The sequence below is a fragment of the Schistocerca piceifrons genome, chromosome X (assembly GCF_021461385.2).
Source record: "Schistocerca piceifrons isolate TAMUIC-IGC-003096 chromosome X, iqSchPice1.1, whole genome shotgun sequence".
Taxonomy (NCBI): Eukaryota; Metazoa; Arthropoda; class Insecta; order Orthoptera; family Acrididae; genus Schistocerca; species Schistocerca piceifrons.
The window spans coordinates 757,349,380-757,361,574 of NC_060149.1; the positions used below are offsets into that span (position 1 = coordinate 757,349,380).

The 12,195-nt window shown below is 39.3% G+C and overlaps 1 protein-coding gene across 2 annotated transcripts in view; it reads left to right on the plus strand.

The window, feature by feature from the left end:
- The window catches only part of LOC124721789 (heat shock 70 kDa protein 14-like), a 159,849-nt gene that overhangs the window by 106,623 nt on the left and 41,031 nt on the right, over positions 1 to 12,195 (plus strand). For both annotated transcript variants that reach the window (XM_047246906.1, XM_047246907.1), the window contains exon 5: positions 1,769 to 1,930. In XM_047246906.1, the coding sequence (XP_047102862.1) occupies positions 1,769 to 1,930 (162 nt within the window). The remainder of the gene's footprint in view (positions 1 to 1,768; positions 1,931 to 12,195) is intronic.

A 12,195-nucleotide genomic window follows, 5' to 3' on the forward strand; every position in this document is an offset into this window, starting at 1 on the left:
CACATCCAAGGATGTCTTGTCTGACCAACTGCCCAACCTAGCGGCAGCTTCCAGGTCATCACTGAACATTGAGACGTCCTCGGTTGCCCTATCCGAAAAAGGAGTTGCTAGATTAGCTGTGACAGGATCCAGAGAAGGGATAGGTGAACTAACCAAAGCTTTTGCTTCCACTACATCCACTTGTTTATGCTCATTCTCGCTATTAAAAGTCTCCCTCTCTTTGCAAAGCTTCATTTATCTCCTTTAGCTCGGCAAACTGCCTTGCCAAGAGTTCATCCATTTCCTGGATTGTCATTGTTTCTGTTTTTGGCATTTGTGCAAACTCTTAACACACCACTCTAATGAAAGCATCAACCACAATACACACAGGCACGGTTACAAGAACAAACTACACTATTCCTTATGAAGGATAATAGCCCACTGTTATTCAGAACACTGATGCACTTTGTGGCCATTGCTTCGTCTTGTGCTGCACACAGCTGGCACCACTCACATGCATAGGAAGTCATTCCCAGCCAAATTACAATACTGGCACCTCACTGGTTGTAAGTAACATTCCTTATAATTACCCCTATACAACAGAATCCCAATCCCTGAAAAGGCAGCAGGTCATAGTTATCGGGCAGTGCCATTGGCTGGTGATGACTTCATTCATTTCTGGTTGTTTGGTTTAGTTGGCTCCGGAAGTAACAGTTTAGAATCGCAGACAGTCTAGTACCGGCTGTACAGCTGTTCTACATTCTGAGGCTCTGTCTCTTTTGCATTTTATGCTAAGGAAAATTCAGTAACAGGGTGTAATTTTTCAGAACTGTAAAATGCAGATATTTGGTTATGTTATCTATGTGAACCAAAGTGTGTTTGCAGACACTGTGGTAGATGTTATAGATCTTGATAATGATCTTAAACCTATAAATTATATAAATATAATATAAATTATATAAATATAATTTAGGTGCAAATCCCCATGTCCTGTATGGGCATCCATTGTTCAGTGTGTTTATGGTGGTGAGGTATGTGGAGGCTTCAGATTTTTATTGAGAGAGAGAGAGAGAGAGAGAGAGAGAGAGAGAGAGAGAGAGAGAGAGAGAGAGCTGCAAAAAGGGACATAATTGAAATGTAATCATCAAATGATTCTCTTAAATTTTTTCAAATTGAGTTGATATAACAAACCAAAATCTGAACTCACTTTCAAGATGAGTGAGGTTCAAATCTCCACCTGGCCATTTTAATTTAAGTTTTCTGTGATTTCCTCTTCTCACTTCAGAGAAATGCAATAATAATTTGATTCCAGTGCCATTTCCTTCACATCTCCTCATGAGCTAATGTTCTGTTCCTAATGTTCTGGGTTGACAAAATGTTAAACTTTTATATTTCTTCCTTTTTATCTGATAAAATAAAGAAACCACATACAGAAATATGTGCATGTGTTATTCAGTTGTTTCTGCTTGGACTGTAATATAATGAAATATGTTGTTTTAATGGTGACAGCATCTTTCAAGAACCTAGAGGACAGATGTCATGTGAGAAAATTTATGTATTCTTCTTGTTATTTTGTGTAATCCTTAATTTGGATGGTAGGATGTGGAATCAAACCTGTATACTCCCATATATAAATTAGTCAGTTCTTGTAAATAATTACTGGGTTTAATTTTTTGTGTTTTTTTTTTATCCAGAAATTGAGTAATCGTTGTTTAGTATAACATTGTTTGTAATTATATAATTTGTATTTATAAATAATTTATGAGTAATGATTACATACCTCCTGCAGGATGTGCCTCGTTTATCGCCTGGGGGGAGCTACAATGGATGTTACAGTTGTATTGTGCTGTGCAGGAATGTACACAGTGAAAGGCCATGTGTATAAAGCAAACTTCGGAGGGGACAAGTTCACAGAAATACTTGCCAACTTCCTCGCCGAAGTATTTCACCAGTGAGTTCAATTGGTCTCTGTTATTACAAGATGTCTCTCTTTTTGACACTGTGTTATTGTAATATTGTTGATAATTACCCTATGTATGATTTGTGATCAAAAAGTACTGGAAATTTTTATTTTACTAAAGAATCTTAGTTTATTCATAATCATCAGCCTTTTCCGCTTCAAAGTAATCCCCCTCAGATATGATACACTTACGCCAGCACTTTTTCCAATCTTGGAAGTGCTTCTGAAATTCACTTTTCGTTATGATGTTCAGCTCCTTCAGTGATTCTGTTTTTATCTCATCAGGGGTGTCAAAACAATGTTCTCTCATTGTTTTCATCGACCTCAGGTATAGGAAGAAGTTGCATTTGGCCATGTTTGGTGAGTATGGTGGCTGAGGTGACATAACGTTTTTGGCTTTTGCCAAAAAATTGTGATCAAGCATTGAGATGTGAACGGGAGCATTATCGTGGTGCAATTTCCACGAGTAGTTTTGCCACAGTTCTGGCAGGTTTCTTTTTAGGACTGCTTCATGCAAACACCACTTAACTTACAGGTAGTGTTCCTTATTGACTGTACAACCATAAGACAAGAACTCTTGATGCACTATCCAATTGTCATTGAAGAAAACAGTGAGAAGAACCTTGGCATGTGATCGAATTTGTTGAATTTTTTTCAGTCCTGGCTCTTCAGGCAGTTTCCATTGGGATGATTGGGTCTTGGTGTTGGTGTCATACCCGTATACCCATGTTTTGTCACCTGTTTTAATTTTATTTAGAAGTTCTGGATTGTTGTCAACTTTGTTCAGCATTTCCTGAGTGGAGTCTAGGTGGTGACGTTTTTGGTCAAAATTCCATGATTTTGGAGCAAACTTTGCTGCTGGTTCACGTTTAATTCCCAAAACACCCACAAAAAAAAAAAAAAAAAAAAACTTGGCATGAGCCAAAGGATACACTGACATCATCAGCAACGTCTCTGATGGTGATTTGGTGGTTTTCCAGAGCCATTTTCTTTACTACTTCCACTTTATAAGTAATGATGTGCTAGGGCATCCAGAACGGTTACTGTCTTTGTCTTCTCAACCCTCTTTGGAATGTTCATACCCCTCATAAATTCTTGTCTTACTCATAGTAGAGTTGCCAAAAGCCACAGTCAGTATTTCAAATGTTGTGCTACACTTTATTCAATTTTTCAAGCAAAATTTAGTGCAACAATGTGGGGAAAACATAGATTGCTACTTACTGTAAAGATAACACACTAAATTGGAGACAGGCACAGTTAAGACTCAAATAAGCTTTTAGCAATGGCCTTCATTGGAAAAATAGAAACGCACACCATTCATTCACGCAAGCAAGCACACCTCACGCACACATGACCACCAGCTCCAGCATCTTAGGTCTGACCCCAGCTGCCGGAGTTGGCGGTCAGTAGTTCATGAGGTGTGCTTGCTTGTGTGAATGAATGGAGTGTGTGTCTCTTTTTGCAATGAAGGCTGTTGCTGAAAGCGTATTCGTAAGCATCTTTTAATTGTGCCTGTCTGCAACTAACAGTAAGTAGCAGTCTATCTTTTCCTATGTTGGATATTCCTGCCTGGAGTTTCCATTGTTTAAAATTTAGTGTAAATTCTTTGATCCACCTTTTTCGAAAGTAAAACATTTTCCAGGGACTCTGAAAACACGTATAACCTTTTCGACTGTGAACAATAAAATAAATATTTAAAACAGCTGAAAATCCCAAACATATATCAGGAACATGTGTATCAACAAGAGAAAAAAAGGAAAGAAATTGAAGATCAGATGTATGAAGACCACGAAATAAAAAAATTCCTATTACTTTTTTTATCACACTTTGTATTATGTGTAGTGATGATTGTTGTCCCGCTCCTAGTAGTTGGTCATTTTGACAATATGTGCAAAATGCACCTGTCTCCTTTGAAAATATAATATTTTACTGTTAATTCTTTTCCAAACACTACAGAAGACTGCCAGTGGTGTATGAAATACAGTAATATTGTTGTTGTGGTCTTCAGTCCTGAGACTGGTTTGATGCAGCTCTCCATGCTACTCTATCCTGTGCAAGCTTCTTCATCTCCCAGTACCTACTGCAGCCTACATCCTTCTGAATCTGTTTAGTGTATTCATCTCTTGGTCTCCCTCTACGATTTTTACCCTCCACACTGCCCTCCAATACTAAATTGGTGATCCCTCGATGTCTCAGAACATGTCCTACCAATCGATCCCTTCTTCTAGTCAAGTTGTGCCACAAGCTCCTCTTCTCCCCAATTCTATTCAATACCTCCTCATTAGATATGTGATCTACCCATCTAATCTTCAGCATTCTTCTGTAGCACCACATTTCGAAAGCTTCTATTCTCTTCTTGTCTGAACTATTTATTGTCCACGTTTCACTTCCTTACATGGCTACACTCCACACAGTAATATTAAGAACAGTAAATTGTCTTGGGTTTATTAATGAGTTTTCAGTGATGATGAAAAGTATAAATTGCCTTGAAATAGAATACATGTATGATGCAATTTGAAACAGTATTGAGATGTATTCATAGTCTTACGTTTGTTGTGTAAACTGTGTTACTAAACATCTAACCCACTATTTGGCATATGGTTCATGATTCCAGTTACAGATTGCCTATCTGATGGCTTCCAAGGGCAACAAAAATTTGACTTTCAGTATTTCATTTAATTATTGACCAAATTTAAAACATTAAAATTCTGTCATAATTTACTCATTAAGAGGTATAAATCTTATGTTAAAAGTCGGGCACAGTAATAAAAGTCTTATAGTTAGAAATGATGTACGTATCTTGAGGCAGTGTAACTCAGGGCGTGCAAGTTGTCCAGGCTATATTCACCCAGAATTTGAGAATGAGAGCACTTAGCAACTTCCAACTAACTTTACACGTAATTTCAAATCTTTTCTAAACTCTTCTCACTTACATGTTTAATGTCAAATATATTTAACACATTAACTCGTTTGTAGAGTAATCATACAGTCTGAAACTGTTTTATACATGAGTGTTAGATTCTTTAAAGAATCTTCACTGAGGTTTACTGTTAATTATTAGGATGTGATCAGAAAATTGGCTATAGCAGTTGTCAATGCTAGTATTGCAAACCCATGCAAGGTTGCATTTATATGGTGAAATGTATTATAATGTGAGATAATGTAATGGAGAAAAACTGTGTAGCTTTAATACAGGGTGTACATAAAGTCCGGGAACACTTTCAATTATTTATTGCGTAAGAACCAAACATTGTACAGATATCATACATGTCGTCTTGAAGAGAAACCCTGTAGGTTTTTTTCCATGTATACCATGTAGTTTGGTAATTTGCTGATAGTCAGGGCTAGTCGCAAACGTGGCAGGTTTTCTGTGTGTTGGAGTTCGACAAAAACGAGTGTACTACAGCTGTTCAATGGATGCTTAGAACCAAGTATGGTAAGAAGCCACCAACAAGGAAGGCCATTTAGCACTGGTACAAAAAATTCATTAGGATGGGTTGCTTGTGCCCAGAAAAGAGAAGCATGTATGAGAGACTGGGAAGGCAATTTAATCAACCAAGATAGCATAACTCTTGTTACAGATCCTTACCATTTTGAAATGATGGGAAATATTAGCTCAGAAAATAACTGGATATGTAACCAAATATTTGCTAAGTAAATGTTGATAAATATAAATTTAAAGATAGAAGGAACCAGGGCATAAACAGTGGAATTATATCTTGATAGCAAAACGGACAGTGTGTGACATAAACTTGAGCCCTGTGCATGATTACCCGTAAACACTATTTCTAAGTTTTTCTTTGGTTTCCTTCACTGCTTGCTCATTGTACCAGTTGAATAACACCAAGGATAGGCTAGAGCCCTGTCTCTTTCCCTTCTCAATCACTTCTTCCCTTTCATGCCCTTCAACCCTTATAATTGCTATTAATCTTTCCTGGTGTTGGCTTCTACCAGTTTTTCCCTTTTGTAAATAATTTCAGTATTTTGCAACCGTGAATTACTATACTGATATTTTGGTAATAGTCACACCTGTCAGCAACTACTTCCTTTGGAATTGGAATTATTCTTCTTGAAGTTCGAAGGTATTTTGCCTGTTGTCTCATATATTTTGCACACCAGGGTGCGTAGTTTTGTCATGACTGGTTCTCAAAAGGACATCAGCAGATGTTACTGATAAAAATGTACCTCAGGGGCCTTGTTTTGGCATAGATCTTTTGGTCCTAGGTCAAATTACTCTTGCAGTATCATAGCTCCCATCTCATCTTCATCTACTTCCTTTTCCCCTTTCTATAATATTGCCTTCAACTTAATTTCCCTTGTATAGCTCATCTATATATTTCTTCCACATTTCTGCTTTCCCCTGTTTGCTTGGTACTGGTTCTCCATCTAAGCTCATGATATTCATACAGCTGCTTCTCTTTTTTTCCAAATCCCTCTTAATTTACCCGTAGGCAGTATCATTCCCTTGCAAACATTTGCTCATGTCCTGGTGGAATGTCCGCCTTATAAAAATATCGTAATCTAGTCAGTTACTTTATATTTTAAGATTAAAAAAGAAATATTTATAGATTTTTAATGAATTCTTCTACCAGATTCTGCAAATGCCTTAAAATTTTCAGTTAAACTTACCCCAAAAATTTAAATCTTAGGATTAGATGTCACTTTCCCAGTGAATGTCATACTAAATATTTTCAGGTTTAGGTCCATACTTGCACAGCAGTAACTATTTAAGTAGTATGTTGTAAATAAAAATCTTGATGAAATTTCCATTTCTTAAATTATTTTTATGGCGGGCTTAAAGTAGCACTCATTGATAGCCCACATTACTGAAAGTGCGTTGATATTACTAAGAGTTTGGTAAAAGATATTTTTAGGTTCTGGACCTTACTTACATATTAGTATGTATTTAAAAAGTATGTTGTTGATGCAAGTAAAGAACAGATAATGAATATTTCTGTTTAAAAAAATTTTTTTAGCGCAACTGTCGGGAAAAATGTGTTGGTATTGCTAGAGTTAAACAAATGTCTTCAAGATGATCATGAGTGAACATTACATAATATTCTGGGCCCACATTTTTGAGCAACGAAGACTTACAAAAGAAAGATGAGTTACCCTAGGACATTATTCCATATGACATTATTGAATTAAAGTATGCAAAATATGTCACCTTACTGATTTGTCTCCCCAAGGTTTAGAATGATTCTAAGTGCAAATGCAGCTGAACTAAGCTGTTTTAAGAGTTCCAAAATTAAATCCCTGGAATATATTGCTAGACTTACTAAGTACAACATTCTGCAGTCTTTCGTGTAGCTATGGCATTGATTGGTTGATTATACCATCAATCCCAACAAACTTCAATTTATCTAAGAGAATGCTGCGATTCACATAATCAGATGCCTTAGATAAGTTGCAGAAAATACCAGATGGCGCTATTTTATTATTTAGTGCTCGTAAAATTTGGCAAGGGAATATGTAAATGGCTTTCTCAGTAGAGCAACTCTTCTGAAACCCAAACTGTGGTTCGTTGAGGATATCAGTGCTGCTAAGGTGAGATAATATTCTAGAATACATCACTTTCTCAAACATTTTGGAAAATGGTGTCAGCAGTGAAGCTGGTCAGTAGTTATTGAACTGACATCTCTTTTTATCACCTTTCTTAAAGAGAGGTTTGACAACAGAATATTTCAGCCTCTTTGGAAAAATGAGTTATGTTAGTGATACATCACATATTTCAGATAAGACCATGCTTTTTATATTGGAACAAAACTTTATAATATTGTATTGGAAACACTATCTAAACCAGATGAGCTTTTATTTTCAAGAGTATGGATAATTTTCTGAATTTCAGAAGGAGAAGTTGGTAATACATTCATATGATTGAATTTTATGAGAGTTTCAACACACTGCTGTGATTTTCCCCTTTAACTGTATGTCCCTATACTTTCTACCAATTATTATATGTACTTACTACCTGTGACTCATCATTACATCACTGCCATTCAGTTCAGTAGTGGTGATATCCTGTGCCTTGTTGTCCTGTCTCTCGTTTCACTGCATTCCATAAAGCCCCAAGTCTGTTGTCAGAATTACTGATTTCTGACGTGATGTGAAGGTTTCTTGAATTTTTAATAAATTTTCTTAGTAATTTTGAGTAGTTTTGTTGTGTGCAACTACAGCTGGATCAATACTTGTTCTTGCTAATAGGTACATTTTCCTTTTCCTTGAAGATGATATTTTAATCGCTGTAGTGATCCATGGTTTTCATATGGCCATTTAATATTCTTTCTAATTAGCATATATGGAAAGGTATTTTCAAATAATTAAATGAATTTATCATGGAATAGATAAAATTTAATTTAGCATTTTGTTCAGCATAAATTTCATCTCAGGTTATCTCTTGTAAGCTGTTCTTAAAAACATCTGTTGTGGAGGCATTAATTATTCTGATTTCCACTTAAGTGTATCCATACTGTAAGGCACTAGGTAATTTATCCTAACAAACAGTGCATCATGTTCAGAGAGAGCATTTGTTACTGGGTAAACGGTATTTTTCTGGCTTTGAGCTTTAAAACCAATTAGGGTCCTACAGTCTTTATCCATCTGTGTTGGAAAGTTAATTACTGGAATCAAATTGTGTGATCCAAATAAAGTTCCCTATTTTTCCTATCAGGATCCTTTAGAAAATGTGCATTGAAGTCACCACAGACCATTAACTGCTTGCTGCTGCCTGACAGATAGCACAGTAAGGAATCCAGATTCCTTATAAATAGTTTAAAATTTCCTTGTGGGTATCTATATAATTCACAGATACACTTCTCTGTATGCTGATCACTTCAAAAACTACTTGCCTTAATGTTTTTGAACTTGTGTTCTGTCTTAATATATGTAACAAATCTTCCTCTTCATATATTATTTCTGCATGAGTAAGCTGCTGGAGTTAATGTTTTATACATAATAATAACAAGGAGCATATTAAGAGTATTAGAAAATAGTCTTGCTGCATATAATGTTAATTTATAGCAGTGCACTTTAGTAGTATCTTTACACACCTTGTGATCACATGGTTTCTTTGTCAATGAAAGTCTCTCTATTGTATAACAGATTTGTTTTCGTGACCACTCACACCATTAATCCTCACATAAATCCATATTTTATGATTTTAGTCTCATTTTCCATTTCTTAATAGCTGTACTTTATTTACATGTATCATCTTGAACATGCAAATCTGAAGTGTCCTCCAGTTTCCCCCGTTCGTGTTCTGTGAAAGCCTACACTCATCTACTTTGTCTTATTTGTTGCTGACAGCCACCTTTACCTGTGCACTCTAATATGCATAACAAGAAGTTACAAGCAGAGGATTTGAATGTAATTTTTAAAATATTAAATGTAAATCACACCATTTCACATAGTTTTACACTTCCAATTATTATCTCTCTTATTCCGTCGTCATTCTATCATTTACAAAATTCAAACGAATAAAGAAATGTGTTGATGAACTGCTATGATAAAAATGTGTCTTTGCTTACAGTATGAACGTTACAACAGCTACTAGTGATAGTTAGCGATCTAATCGACCTACCGTATGCGGCCGATCACTACACACACTCCCCCCTGCGGGTCCAGGGATTACAATAGGCCCGAGGTATTCCTGTCTGTCCTAAGAGGTGACAAAAACGAGTCTCATACGTTTCGGCCTCTATGGGGTGGTCCCCTGTAGGGTTTGACCTCCATTTTTCAAAATTTTCCCAAAGAGTGAGCGAATTGGGGAAGGGCGCCTTACATGGTTTATCCTGTCCATTGTCTATAGAGATCTTTAGCCCACTTCCTCGCCGTTGCATTGCAGTCCAGCTCATCCTCCATATCTTGGGCAAGGAACCTTCCTGAATGTGTTTTCCACCATGCACTGTGCAGTGTCGCTTTCTGCACCAACGATGACCAGGGACTTCTTTGCACCTCATATCCAGCATGGCAGCCAGTCCGTTGTGGTGGGGCCACCATGTACCCTGTTGGTTGTAGCCCCCTGACAAAACGGGGATGGCTCTGCTGATGCCTGCGCTGTTAACTCCCAACATATGCCAAGGATATGCCTGTCACTCTGGGGCATCAGGACTCCCGGCAATGGCCATCGTGCCAGGTGGCCTTTGCTGTGGCTGGGTGGCGCCCGTGGGGAGGGCCCCTGGTCAGAGTGGGTGGCATCGGGGCAGATGATGCGCAATGAAGTGTACCACATCATCACTTGGCGGTGATCAGCCACCAGCAGTCTCTAAGAGTTCCACGTCTCAGTACAATGCAAGAAATTCTGACCCTAAATCATTCCCCTCCCATGGGGGAACGCCAGGCTAAGGATGGCAGCGAACCTTATTCACCCTGGTACCTCGTACGTAAGAGAGCTGATGGGGACTCCTTTGTTTCGATGAAGTCACAGTTTTTTGTAGAGCATTTACAGGACAAGTTTAGGGAGGTGGAGGGCTTGTCCAAAATGCGTTCTAGGTCAGTCTTGATAAAAATAGCATCCTCTGCCCAGTCATGGGCTTTACTAACTTGTAAAAAGTTGGGGGATGTTTCTGTTACCATCACACCACATAAGAGCTTAAATATGGTGCAGGGTACTATATTCCACAGAGGCCTTCTTTTACTGTCTGAAGATGAGCTGTGCGCCAATTTAGAGCAGCGAGGTGTACATTTCGTCCGGCATGTCCTCCGGGGTCTGAGGGATAATCAGGTTGCCACCGGTGCCTTCATCTTGGCCTTCGAGGGTGATACATTGCCTGAGAAGGTCAAGGTGGTGGTCTACCGCTGTGATGTAAAGCCCTATATCCGTGTCCCGATGCGGTGCTTTAAGTGCTGGAAGTTTGGCCATATGTCTTCCCGCTCTACTTCCAACGTCACATTGAGATTATGGATGTCCCTCACATCCCAATACTCCATGTGCCCAGCCTCCCATCTGTGTCAACTGGGGTGAGCATCATTCACCTTGCTCGCCAGACTGCAGAATTTTACAGAAACAGAGGAAAATTATGGAATACGAAACCCTGGACTGAGGCTAAGAGAAAATATGAGCGCCTACATCCTGTGGCTATGACCACCTCACACGCTGCCGCTATGAGAACAGTTGTAGCTTCATCAGTTCCATGAATTCCACTCGACTCTTGGAGCCAGAAGGCTACGCCTGCCCCCTTGGTGGGGGGGGGGGGGGCAATTCCCTCCTGTTGCTCCCACATCGCCTATTTCGGGAGCACTGCCCCACCAACCATCGGGGACACCAGCCCCACTTCTCAGCTGGAGAAGTGTAAGTCTTCTTCGGCTCCTCTCGCCAGGAAGGGATCCCTTGGGTCACTCCCTTCCCAGCTTTCTGCTAGTGGGAAAGATGATGCTGCCAGTGGCCAAAGTGCCCAAAAGTAGCTGGTTGTAGGGTTTCACAATCATCCTGAGTCCCGGAGACTGAATTAGTGAAACCCTCTCAGCCAGAGAGACCCAAGGAGCAGAGAGAAAAGTCCAAAAAGAAGACCTCTATGACCAAGGAAATTGTGGTGGCACCCACACCACCGCTACCTACAAGGTCTGCATCTGGGGATGAGGTGGAGATGCTCGCATCTGCTGAGGACCTACAGTACTGGCCATAAAAATTGCTACACCACGAAGATGACGTGCTACAGACCCGAAATTCAACTGACAGGAAGAAGGTGCTGTGATATGCAAATGATAAGCTTTTCAGAGCATTCACACAAGGTTGGCGCCGGTGGTGACACCTACAACGTGCTGACATGAGGAAAGTTTCCAACCAATTTCTCATACACAAACAGCAGTAGACCGGCGTTGCCTGGTGAAACGTTGTTGTGAAGCCTCGTGTAAGGAGGAGAAATGCGTACCATCACTTTTCCGACTTTGATAAAGGTCGGATTGTAGCCTATCGCACTTGCAGTTTAGCATATTACTACATTGCTGCTCGCGTTGGTCGAGATCCAATGACTGTTAGCAGAATATGGAATCGGTGGGTTCAGGATCCCAGTGGCCTCGTATCACTAGCAATCGAGAAGACAGGCATCTTATCCGCATGGCAGTAACGGATCATGCAGCCATGTCTCGATCCCTGAGTCAACGGATGGGGACGTTAGCAAGACAACAACCATCTGCATGAACAGTTCGACGACGTTTGCAGCAGCATGGACTATCAGCTCGGAGACCATGACTGCGGTTACCCTTGACGCTGCATCACAGACTGGAGCGCCTGCGAATGTGTACTCAACGACAAACCT